This window comes from Hyperolius riggenbachi, chromosome 8 (genome assembly GCF_040937935.1).
Source record: "Hyperolius riggenbachi isolate aHypRig1 chromosome 8, aHypRig1.pri, whole genome shotgun sequence".
NCBI classification, from domain to species: Eukaryota; Metazoa; Chordata; class Amphibia; order Anura; family Hyperoliidae; genus Hyperolius; species Hyperolius riggenbachi.
Window position 1 is genome coordinate 58,257,668 of NC_090653.1, and position 13,473 is coordinate 58,271,140.

At 44.3% G+C, this 13,473-nt stretch overlaps 1 protein-coding gene across 4 annotated transcripts in view; it reads left to right on the forward strand.

The window, feature by feature from the left end:
- MVB12A (multivesicular body subunit 12A) overlaps positions 1-13,473 on the forward strand; it is a 44,594-nt gene that overhangs the window by 8,135 nt on the left and 22,986 nt on the right. For 2 of the 4 annotated variants that reach the window (XM_068249434.1, XM_068249432.1), the window contains exons 2-3: positions 8,933-9,028; positions 12,714-12,806. In XM_068249434.1, coding sequence (XP_068105535.1) covers positions 8,951-9,028; positions 12,714-12,806 — 171 coding nt within the window. In that variant the 5' untranslated portion in view covers positions 8,933-8,950. Of the gene's footprint in view, positions 1-2,614; positions 2,735-6,153; positions 6,243-8,932; positions 9,029-12,713; positions 12,807-13,473 lie in introns of those variants that run through there. The other 2 variants (XM_068249435.1, XM_068249433.1) reach the window with 2 other exon arrangements.

Below are 13,473 nucleotides of genomic sequence, written 5' to 3' on the forward strand. Positions count from 1 at the left end.
CAAGCCGGCAGTACACGCGGATTCTGCCCCCCCCCCCCCTGAGTCCACTCCATTTGGTGGGGGTACTGTGAGAGAACGCGGAAAAGCCGCCGCGTGTGCTACTGAGGAGGCTGCTGATTCCGCGTCCAATGCGGTGGTTTGCACGCGGAAGCGTGTGTCTGGTAGCGGGGCAGAACGCGGAAAAGCTGCCGCATGCAACAACAGTAAGGCGGCTGGTTCCGCGTCCAGCGCGGCGGTTTGCACGCGGCAGCGTGTGTCTGGTGTGGCTGAGTCTGTTAGTGCACACAGGCTTAGGAATACGCGCACGCGCGCTGAGGGCCAGAATTCTTATACTGGGCAGAGAGAGTCAGCTGATCATGCCAATCAGCTGACTCCAGAGCAGGATACTATTGGTTGATCAATTAGGGGTGGTGCTGGAGAGCACTACTCCATATATAGTTACTGCTGGCCAGTTGCAAGTTATCTGCCGTTGAAAACACTACGTGGAAGCACTCAGACCTTAGTGAGATCCAACAGTGTGTTTGAACTAGGTAGACCTGGGAATTCACACTGAGCCAGATTACTTGAACTGTTATTCTGTTTATGCTTAAGCTAGTTCCAGGGTGCTGAGACCACGGACCTCGCACTCAGACTAGGGAACTGTATAATCATTTGTGTTATACTCCAGACTAGTTCCAGGGTGCTGAGACCACGGACCTCGCACTCAGACTAGGGAACTGTATTATCATTTGTGTTATACTCCAGACTAGTTCCAGGGTGCTGAGACCACGGACCTTGCACCCAAGACTAGGGAACTTGTGCGATCACTTTGTTATACACCAGACTAGTTCCAGGGTCTAGAGACCACGGACCTCACACCCAGACTAGGCATTGTTTGATATCTGTTATGACTTATTGCTTTCTTGACTACACTTCTGTCCTCTGATTCGGTACCTCGCATATCTGATATTCCGTTGCCACACCCTGCTTGCCTTGGATACCAAATCAGCCTTCTGTCCTTGTACTTTATCTGTCCGTGTGTTACCGACCAGGCGTGTCCGACCTCGAGAGCTACCTCTCCTCTTAAGAGATAGTCTCCAGACCAGATAGTGACATCCACCTTCAGGTGTCACTCACTCTCTGGCCCTTCCTGTCTCCAGCCTGACTCCACCCCTTGGAGGGTCTCAGGCTGCTGGAAGGTTTCTGTACTCTCAGAGCAGTGTTCCTTTACTGCCTAATATCACCTGCCCAGCAGGTGCATTACTCAAAGTACTACTGTTACACCAAACACTTACATACCTATAGGTGTCCAGAGGTTAGCAATATATCTCTATTATCTGTGATTCTGCAGATCATCAATAATCGGGTATATATCTGCATTCTCGGTGATACTGCAGATCACCAATAATCAGATTCTCTCTGCGTGCCGACACCAATCGTTACATTATAGCTTTAAGTTTTACACAGCCATATCAAACCCACATGTAGACAGCCTGTTTCAGACAGAATAAATCTCGCTTCAGAGCTCATAGTTAGCAGGGGCATGTGTGCCCCTGCTAAAACACCGCTATCCCACGGCTAAACGGGGGTCCCTTCACCCCCAAACCCACCCTCGCAAAAACTTGGTCGTAAACTTGGTCGTGAAATTTTCTCTTCCTGGAGGCAGGGCTAATGGCTGCAGCCCTGCCTCTAGTCGCGTCTATCAGACGCGCATTGCCTCCTCTCCCCCGCCCCTCTCAGTGAAGGAAGACTGAGAGGGGCGGGGGAGAGGCGGAGGTACGCGTCTGATAGACGCGCATGAGGCAGGGCTGCGGCGGTTAGCCCTGCCCCAATGCGGAAGCGCTCCCCGGCTGCACGAAGGGGATTTGGAGGTGAAGGGACCCCCGTTAAGCCGCGGGATAGTGGCGTTTTAGCAGGGGCACACATGCCCCTGCTATCTATGAGGTCTGAAGCGAGATTTATTCTCGCTTCAGACTCTCTTTAAAACAGAAGGAAATTTGCAATAATTCAGCTATAAGTGAACATTTGTGCTTATCCACAATGCACTACTACTAAATATGCAAATTATCCCTTTTTGCCCTTGTTAAGCCAAGCAAGCATCCAGAACCACTGGTGTATAGCAAGCCTATAGCTTTAAGTTTTACACAGCCATATCAAACCCATATATTTTACATTTGACATTTTTTCGCTGTAGTGCCTCTTTAAAGGGGTTCTTCCGCGAATGAGGAAAAAAAAATCTAAATGGTTTATGCATGTTCTATTAAAAATCCTTCTAAAATAGTGTGAAAAGTTTTTCAAAAAAATGAATGGTTTCACCAATACAACATGTAATGTATACAGTGACGGCTGACGGGACTGTGAGGCTAATCCATTTGTTAGGGGTGTTTTTTTTGTTACTGTCATTTCACAAGCTGCTCCCTACCTAGTTTTCATTGCTGTAATGCAGGGCTATGATGAAGTGCTGTGGAATGGCACTTACAGCTGTTAAAATAACGGCTGTGCTGCTCTGTAGTTTCTGCTTGTACTTCCTCACAGAGCTGACCCCCCTCCCCCCGCCTCTCCCTGTAGGCAGAGGTCGGGCAGCTCTTCGGAGCAAATCACGTGTTTACCTCGTTTCCCGGCAACCAGACTTCAGCGTCTGTGCAGAGGACTTCCTATCCATTGCACGGCAAGTTAGCTGCCTGAGCTACAGTTCATTGTAACTGCCATTCCACAGCACTTCATCATAGCCCTGCATTACAGCAATGAAAACTAGGTAGGGAGCAGCTTGTGAAATGACAGTAACAAAAAAACACCCCTAACAAATGGATTAGCCTCACAGTCACCTCAGCCGTCACTGTATACATTACATGTTGTATTGGTGAAACCATTCATTTTTTTAAAAAACTTTTCACACTATTTTAGAAGGATTTTTAATAGATTATGCATAAACCATTTTGATTTTTTTTCCTCATTCGCGGAAGAACCCCTTTAAGAACAAGTTTTCTAACTTCTGTTAAAGCACTTTCTTCTGTTCTTGTCTGTTCTCCTGTATGTAATAGGCGAAGGTGACTAGCTCCACCCCCAGGAAGGCATCACTTGTTCTGCTTGACACATGCGTGCTAGAGTGGATTTACTAACTGCCCATAAATAAAGTGATTTATTATTGTCCTTGCTTCTGTGATCTGCAAGCCCTGTGCAGCAATGCTCTGCTACAGAGTTTCTCTCCCCCCTGCCTCCTCCCCCTCCCCTCAGCTTGTAAAGCAGCCAGACACAGGCTGGGGGCTGGAATTACTTCTAGTCTGAAATCTGTGTTGCTTATAAGGAAATAAATATTTTCAGCCTCAATATACCTCTCGCTTTAGTTATCCTCTAAAGCCTCATACACATGGTACAATTTTCCATCAGATCGACCATTGATCCGATAAGAAATTGACTCGTATGTAGACATCCAAATTTTTTCGGATCGATTTTACGATCGATTTTGCACTGTTAAGTACCTAAAATCGATCGGCATCCAATCAGACCGGTCAGAAATTATCTAATAGATCTGCCGGAAAATTGTACCGTGAGTACTCCGCTTAAAGGGGAACTGAAGTAAGAGGTATATGGAGGCTGCTATATTTATTTCCTTTTAATCAATACCAGTTGCCTGGCAGCCCTGCTGGTCTATTTCTCTGCAGTAGTATCTGAATAACACCAGAAACAAGCATGCAGCTAGTCTTGTCAGATCTGGCTTTAAAGTCTGAAACACCTGATCTGCTGCATGCTTGTTCAGGGGCTATGGCTAATAGTATTAGAGGCAGAGGATCAGCAGGGCTGCCAGGCAACTGGTATTGATTAAAAGGAAATAAACATGGCAGCCTCCATATACCTCTCTCTTCAGTTCCCCTTTAAGATGTGTCATTGACATCTAAATCAGCATGCTCAGAGGCGTTTCAATAGGGGGTGCAGAGGTTGCAACCGCATCGGGGCCCTTGGGCCAGAGGGGCCCCGAGGGGTCCTTTTTCACCACAGCATTAGCTCTCTACTGGTCCTGTGCTGGTAATAATCCCTTCTATAGATACTTTGAATAGTGGTAATCATTAACACACTGTTCCCCATCGCCTTCTTGCACCTCTGACACTGTAGTTGCCATTGGCAGGTTTTGGTGCGCCGTATCAATTGTTATGTATAGAGTGCTTGGGGGCCCCAATGTAAAACTTGCATCGGGGTCCACAGCTCCTTAGCTACTCCACTGTGCATGCTATTTCGGGGATCTATGGCTTAAAGTATTAGAGGCAGAGGGTCAGCAGGACAGCCAGCCAATGTGTATTATTTAAAAGGAAATAAACATGTCAGCCTCTATATAACTCTCACCTCGGGTTACCTTTAACATTTCTTCTATGACTGCACCATCATTTGGACAATATGCTCTGCTCTAAAACGTTTGTGAAAAAGTTCTGTTTGTGATGTTTCCAATTGGTTCCTGTCATTGCTGAGCTAATTAGCCTTAAGACCTTGTTACCACTACACTTACTGCCATGTGCATTTCAACAGCGTGTATAGTGTATGACAAGTAAGAACGGTAGAATTGAATAGACAGCACTTCAGCTGTTACCATCAAATGTGCTGTGCAGCAGTGTGATGTGCTATCGCACAGCTGCATGCATTTTTCGGGAATCGCACTGTAGTGAATGGGATCAGCAGCACGGCGCAGATGGCGTGTGATTGTATGTGTTGTGTTCCGATCGCACAACCATCTGCACTAATTTATGTGAACAAGGCCTAATTGTATCATCCCTGACATAATGTGCACCTAAACTGTGAGGGATTTTGCTGCACAAAATGTTGAGTTTTTACCATGATTTGCAATTCCTGTTTAAAGAGAATCTGTACTCTAAAATTCTTACAATAAAAAGCATACAATTCTAATCATTATGTTCTCCTGGGCCCCTCTGTGCTGTTTCTGCCACTCCCTGCTGCAATTCTGGCTTGTAATTGCCAGTTTTAGGCAGTGTTTACAAACAAAAAGACATGTCTGCTAATTAGAGTGTGATAGGCTGAGAGGAGCTCAGTCTGTGACTCATACAGAGCCTGCAGGGGGTGTGGAGAGGGTGTGTATAGCTTCTATCCTATCACAAGCAGACCAGCACATTCCTGCCTGAGTGCCTGAGCCTGACAAAGCCGTCAGAGGAAAGAAGATTAGATTATATAACAGAAATAATACAGCCACTGTGCAACTAGGGAAGGCTGCAGTAAGACAGTAAGAAAATGTTGTTCCAGAATCACAATGCAATTATCCCCAAAATTCTGCATGCCGCGAGTTTGTGATTTGTGGAAATCGCAAATGCTGCAGTGAGAATGATCTGAAAGGGATGCATTAGCCACAGCACTTTGCTGACTGCCGGCAATTGGCAAAACACCGCAAAGCTCCCGAGTGTGAACCAGCCCTACCAGTTGCCTGGCAGCCCACGCTGCAGATTTATTGCAGGATTTGTGTCAGCTGTAACAAATGTTTTTCTTTAACTGCTTTCGGGTGGCGGTGTTTGGGTGCTGTTATTCCTGCCAGGGTGTAGATTTCACTCCCCTCCGCCATGCACTGTCACCACTCTCCTGCCGATCATGTCGCACTCTCTCCGCCGCAGCCCACTTGCCCTGCTGTCGGCTTACAGCAAAGCTCTGTGAGCCAGTCAGGAGCCAATTTCATTGGCTCCTGACCCTGTGATCACTGTGAGCCAATCTCATGGGCTCACATTGATCACAGGGTCAGGAGCCAATGAAATAGGCTCCTGACCGGCTCACAGAGCTCTACCTTTATAGAGATGGCAGAGTGGGTGGCCTAGCAGTGTTTCAGAGTGGCAATTCGTTGGTATGCACTGGTTTTTGGTACCAGCGATCTCTGGTCCTTAAAGAAAACCTGAACTGAAAATTAAAAGTCAAAATAAGCATACACAAGTCATACTTAGCTTCCATGTAGTCTACTCCTCAGTGTCTTTCTCCTGTCCCGCGTCCTGTTTGTTCACGGTGATCAAGGGAATTTTCCGTCCTCCATTTTGAAAATTGCCATTACCCATAACAGCTTCCTGGTCAGCACACAGTTAAACTGTAACATCGCCCACTTGAGCCATAGGGAAACATGGACATTACCTGGTACATCAGTTTTCCTCTCAGCTATAACTGACAGCAACTGATATTTTACTGACAGCAACTGATATATTTCAGATCTGACAAAATATTGTCAGATCTGGAAGGGATTATTGGCAGAAGAAAATGGTGAGCTTCTGAGAGGAACTGATGGCAAGGTAACTATGCAATGTTAATTCAGGCCCAGTGCACACCAAAAACCGCTAGCAGATCAGCAAAATGCTAGCAGATTTTGAAACGCTTTTTCTTCTTTTTCTGTAGCGTTTCAGCTAGCGTTTTGCGGTTTTGTGAAGCGTTTTTGGTGTAGTAGATTTCATGTATTGTTACAGTAAAGCTGTTACTGAACAGCTACTGTAACAAAAAACGCCTGGCAAACCGCTCTGATGTGCCGTTTTTCAGAGCGGTTTGTGTTTTTCCTATACTTAACATTGAGGCAGAAACGCCTCCGCAATCCAAAATCTGCAGCAGCCCGGGAGTATGCGTTTCTGCGTGTGCACCAGCCCATTGAAATACATTACCCAAGCGTATCCGCAGCCGCAAGCGGATCGCAAAACGCAGCCGAACCGCTCTGGTGTGCACTAGGCCTTAAAGTTACCTCATGTGTTTTTTTAAATATTTTTACTCAGTATAGGTTCTCTTTTAAGGGCCAGAGACCGCTGGTACTGAAGAGGTTAAAGGTTATTATGCTGCTGTGTATTTTTTTACAGCAGAGAGGAAGTTCTGGTTCTGAGTTCAAGTCCTCTTTAAGAAGTCTTATATACTCATTGATCTTTCCCTCAGATTCGATCACTTATTGAACCTATAACACAATGTGCTGCATCAGCTGTAATTTCGATTGATTCGTGGCTTTATATCTTTGTCAGTAAAAAAATGAATTGAAAGGTTGGCATCACTGTTGCACACATACCAGCAGCACTCGCTGTTTGTATATTAGTACTTTTCATATACTCCACTGCGCTAGTAAATAATGAAAAATACACTGTCTGGTTTATATGTGATTTATGACTTTTGCATATAGGAAATTTATCCTCAAAACACCTGCAATAAATGAGTGTGCTAGGGTCGAAACTAGACAATTTAAAAAAAGAGGACCGAAACCCTGTAAGGGCAAGTACCACTCATGAAATAATGAACGGGTATTAGAAAGCACAAAAAAAATCTTTATTACAAATTCGCACAGTATACACCTCATTAGATAGCAAGGAAAATAATAACAATAAGGTTTTGTTCACATCTAAAATCAAAATCTCTGATGCCAGCGATTTTAGATTTTGAGAGTGATTTTTTTTCCTCTCCCGATGCTTACCTGCGCGCTTTAGTTTTTTGTAAAGCGCTTTTTTAAGCAATTTTGCAGAGTGATTTGTTTGTTCACTTGAACTCTTTGACCCGGAAAAGAATAAATACAATGTATTTATTCTTAAAAGCGCTGGAGAAATCGCTATGCAAAGCGCTTCAAGCGTTTTGCCAGTGGCATAGCTAAGGAGCTGTGGGCCCTGATGCAAGTTTTACATATACTATACATAACAATTAATACGGCGCACCAAAACCTGCCAATGGCAACTACAGTATTAGAGGTGCAAGAAGGAGATGGGGAACAGTTTGTTAATGATTACCACTATTCAAAGTATCTATAGAAGTGATTATTATGAGCACAGGACCAATAGAGAGCTAATACTGAAGTTGAGGGAGGGCCCTTCGGGGCCCCTCTGGCCTAAGGGCCCTGATGCGGTCGCTACCTCTGCACCCCCTATTGCTACGCCCCTGGAGCCCTTTGTAGCCGAATCCATGTTTAAAGGCATCAGTCTTCCATTTTTAACCCTCCATTCCATTAGCGTGCGGTCAATGTGACGCATCGGTTCGATCCAGAACAAACGCTGCAGACCCAAACCATTGGTTAATATCCAGATTTTCAATGCCATGCAATCTGGATGGTAAGTCATTGACCATTTTACTGTGGGAAAAATATACATTTTATCTGTAGGTATTTCAAAAGTTACAGTTTAGTAAATATAGTGATTCTAGAATCTAGTGATTCTAAAAATATGGCTCCCCATTAAATGAGCTATAGATGTCATGGATTGATCCTGAAGTTGGCCAATTTGGGATCTGGCATACCAATGTGCAAAATGGCCGACTCATGCAACCAATTCAAGAAGCACTTACTTCTTTCAGATTTTGCCGGACCAGACAACAGTGGGCCGGGCAAGTCCAGAAGTAAGGGTTTCGAGCAGCAAGGAGTAGGAGGAGCATAACAGCTCCAGCAGCACTATATTATCTGGCTCCTCCCCCTGTCCCTTGCCAACCCACACCACACACACCACGGAAGGAGAGAACACAGGCATGCGCTGGATGGACTGCCTTGTATATTTCCTCCATGCAGCAGGTGTGAGAGGAAGACAAAAGGTGCAAGGGGCAGAAAGAGGAGACGGGGACTACAGATGCTGAAACATGTTGGGACTTGGCAGGCCAGCTTGTCACTTCCTGTTCTGGCCGGCCAATAGTCTGAAATGGTGTGGCACAATTTGATTCACACATTGGCTCACACACATATGCAGCCACTTTACATATTTGCAGTTTAAAACCCAAAGTGGCCAAATGTCAGGTTTTGGCCGCAACACAGACGTTAAATGCTGGCCTGCTGAGTCAACTCCTGCTAGAATGGAATGGGTAGTGTCAGACCATGAATAAAGTGTTTCTATCAGAACATCCTCAACTGCCAGCATCTGCGGAAACAGAGGTTGGGTTGCCCAGGTACCAGGTGTTCATAGAATCTACAGGCCCAAAGCAAAGCTGACATACATCTTTCATTACGTGATTTACCTAATAATGCTATTATTGTTTATTTCAGATTCCATAAGTCCATAAAATGGAAGAGAATAATAAGCCTCTCACTAGCGTGGTATGGGCATCCAGCCAATCATTGTGCCCCAAAGGCCACAGCTTAGTAAGTATTTTGTTCTTTTTTCTTATATGACAGTTTATAGACATACATTTACTTTTGACAAGGGGCATCACTGCAATATGTTTGTTTGTTTGTTGTGTGTTCTAAAGTGAGTAGAAACAACACCTGGTCTCCCAGAGTGCCCTGGGAGGAGAAGGCTGGCTAACTTAATAGCCTAGGTTAAACATCACTGGGAGGGCAGGGTTACATATCAATGTATACATATAGGAAGTATTTCTGATGCTGAAACCAGGTAATTAATGTAAATTTGGGTACTCTGAATAATGTGTTACATTCTACTATATGAGTTACATTTCCTCTTCAACTTCTATGTTACATTAAAGGTTAAACGATTTTATATACAGTGGTGTGAAAAACTATTTGCCCCCCGCCTGATTTCTTATTCTTTTGCATGTTTGTCACACTTAAATGTTTCTGCTCATCAAAAACCGTTAACTGTTAGTCAAAGATAACATAATTTAACACAAAATGCAGTTTTAAATTATGGTTTTTATTATTTAGTGAAAAAAAAAAAAACTCAAAACCTACATGGAGCTGTGTGAAAAAGAAATTGCCCCCTGAACCTAATAACTGGTTGGGCCACCCTTAGCAGCAATAACTGCAATCAAGCGTTTGTGATAACTTGCAACAAGTCTTTTACAGCGCTCTGGAGGAATTTTGACCCATTCATCTTTGCAGAATTGTTGTAATTCAGCTTTATTTGAGGGTTTTCTAGCATGAACTGCCTTTTTAAGGTCATGCCACAACATCTCAATAGGATTCAGGTCAGGACTTTGACTAGGCAACTCCAAAGTCTTCATTTTGTTTATCTTCAGCCATTCAGAGGTGGATTTGCTGGTGTGTTTTGGATCATTGTCCTGCTGCAGCACCCAAGATCGCTTCAGCTTGAGTTGACGAACAGATGGCCGGACATTCTCCTTCAGGATTTTTTGGTAGATAGTAGAATTCATGGTTCCATCTATCACAGCAAGCCTTCCAGGTCCTGAAGCAGCAAAACAACCCCAGACCATCACACTACCACCACCATATTTTACTGTTGGTATGATGTTCTTTTGCTGAAATGCTGTGTTACTTCTACGCCAGATGTAACGGGACACGCACCTTCCAAAAAGTTCAACTTTTGACTCGTCGGTCCATAAGGTATTTTCCCAAAAGTCCTGGCAATCATTGAGATGTTTTTTTTAGCAAAATTGAGATGAGCTTTAATGTTCTTTTTGCTTAAAAGTGGTATGCGCCTTGGATATCTGCCATGCAGGCCGCTTTTGCCCAGTCTCTTTCTTATGGTGGAGTCGTGAACACTGATCTTAATTGAGGCAAGTGAGGCCTGCAGTTCTTTAGATGTTGTCCTGGGGTCTTTTGTGGCATCTCAGATGAGTTTTCTCTGCGCTCTTGGGGTAATATTGGTTGGCCGGCCACTCCTGGGAAGGTTCATCACTGTTCCATGTTTTTGCCATTTGTGGATAATGGCTCTCACTGTGGTTCGCTGGAGTCCCAAAGCTTTAGAAATGGCTTTATAACCTTTACCAGACTGATAGATCTCAATTACAGTACTTTTGTTTCATTTGTTCCTGGATTTCTTTGGATCTTGGCATGATGTCTAGCTTTTGAGGTGCTTTTGGTCTACTTGTCTTTGTCAGATAGCTCCTATTTAAGTGATTTCTTGATTGAAACAGGTGTGGCAGTAATCAGGCCTGGGGGTGACTACAGAAATTGAACTTAGGTGTGATAAACCACAGTTAAGTTATTTTTTAACAAGGGGGGCAATCACTTTTTCACACAGGGCCATGTAGATTTGGAGTTTTTTTTTCTCACTAAATAATAAAAACCATCATTTAAAACTACATTTTGTGTTGAATTATGTTATCTTTGACTAATAGTTAACGGTTTTTGATGAGCAGAAACATTTAAGTGTGACAAACATGCAAAAGAATAAGAAATCAGGAAGGGGGCAAATAGTTTCTCACACCACTGTATATCTTTGTATGGCACCTTGAATAGGTGTCACTGAGCCGTGTACACCTACCAATTAACTACACAGTTTTTATTGATGAGTAACTAACTCTGTGTATATACCTATAGGGTCTGTCCTGCTGGACTGAGTGTTGAGCAGTTTTGTTTCCCTGGTATACTGTCTCGGAAAGTGCGTGTATTTACATTAAAGGTTGGAAGTGAGAAGAAAAGTTCAGGCAAAACGAAAGCGAGCTGCAAAAATTAGTTTGAGATTCTGTTTTGTAGAGGGAAGGCTCTAGATCCCATAGAACTTCCCGATCCTCTCACCATGCCTTCGTTTCACTACCAGACCCTGGTAAAGTTCTTCTACCAACTCGTTCATACTTTGCGAGATGCGAGACTCACATCCCCAAGTTCTTCAGAAGATGGGCGCATCCATACTGCACATGCGTGAGCCCAGACACGATCTGTGTATCTTCTGAATATTCGGGAAAGCCTACCAGAGGAGATCCAAAGAAGTATGAACAAGCTGGTAGAAGTGCGAGTGCTTCTGAAGCCTACCAAGGAGGGCTGAAGGTGCAGAAATTCTATGGGAACAGCAATGCAACAAGGAAATGGAGAGAGGGCAGGAAAGACTCTATATGGGATCCACAACCTTCCCTCTTAATAGGTGAATGTCTTAATTTATTTTTTTTCAGCTCGCTTCAGTGTTGCTTTAATTCACAGGTGTCGAACTCCAGGCCTGGAGAGCCAGATCCATGCGAGTGTTTAGGATGGACTGAGAAAGAAAGGAATGTGTTCTACCTGATGGACCACACATTTCCTGATTCAGACCCATCAATTAATTTGAGCTGTTCCAAAAATGTGTGAGGATCTTGGCCCTCGAAGGATCGGTGTGATATTCCTGCTTTAATTGAATAGGGGACCAGAAGAAAAAGGTTTTAAGAGACATTGGCCCATTTGCACCTACGTTTTGGTAATTTTTCAGTTGAAAAGTGCTGAAAAGTTATTTTAAACAGGAGATTAAGAATTATCTCCAAGAAGAAAACCTAGGAGAAAAAGTGAATTACATATGGGCCACAGTGCACCACAGCTTATTGCATCTGTGGCTATGCAGCAGTAGACCGCTCAGAGTGTCCATGTTCACTGTCAACTGTTTCTACAATGGACACATTAGCTGGACTGGGGAGCAGTGGAAGAAGGTGGCCTGGTCTACAGAATCACATTTAGATCATGTGGAGGGCCAGTGACGTGTGCATTGCTCACCCGAGGAAGAGATTGGAGTTCTCCATGCTCTCTTGTCTTCTTCTCCTTCAGTGCGCAAGTGATGTCATTGCGTCGGGCATGCCATTCTTATCTGATCTGATCCATGGACATCCCATCTTGTGACTTCCAAGTTTCAAAGAACATTCTGCTGACATCTTGGTGCTAGAAGCCACAGGACACTTTCAGAGGATGTGTGCAATGTATTCTCCAACCGGGTTGAGCTGTTTAGGTTGTGCAATGGGGGGCGGACACAATATGAGGCAAAAGGTTTTAGTGCTTCGAATGATCAGTTTATATTATTTGCATTACTTCAATTGTACAGGAAGATATTTTGTACTATACAAATTAATAGTAATATTATTGGGCAATACTGTTGACAGATTCGTTTTGTTTTTTAATCACTTTGTCTTTGCTGTACTAGTTTTACATAATATATATTTTTTCCTACTAGATTGTAGCATCTGTGGAAGGAGCATCTGCTAATTTTCTAAAGGGATTTAATCAGAAATCTGCCCTGTATCTGAGCTACAGCACGACATCAGAGGTAACATTAAAGTAGAACTTTACTAAAACTGTACTAAAACTTAATAAAAAAGTCAATATATATGAAATGGCTAGCATTCTCGCCTTGCAGCGCTGGGTCCCTGGTTAGAATCCAAGCCAGGGCACTATCTGCGCTGAGTTTTTATGTTCTCCATGTATCTGTGTGTGTTTTCTCAGGGCACTCTGGTTTCCTCCCACATCCTAAAACCATGCAGATAAGTAAATTGGCTTCCCCCTAAATTGGCCCTAGACTATGAGATGTAGCGCTGTGGAAGATGTCATGAATAATAAATGTGTCCCCCAAGTCCCCCAGCACCTATCTGCTCCCCCTCATTCGCTGCCGGCAACACTCACCCGTCCTGGATCCCACGGGAGCCGCAGTTCCCCAATTAGCTTCAGTCATCGCTATGGCGATGATCGGACATGACGTCATGATGTCATGCGCAGTCCCGATCCTCCCCAGAGCGAAGCCTGGAGCTGATCGGGAGGCTGAGCCATTGCGGGATCCCTGGGGGGTATGTATTGCGGCAGGGAGAGCGGAGGCACTGGGGGGCACAGGTAGCTAGCCTAGTGCTAGCTGAAGACTATGCAACAAATGTTATTTAAAAAAATCCTCCCGGGGCCATGCGATCCCCTGCAGCAGCTAGCCCGACACTGTGTCGGGCTTA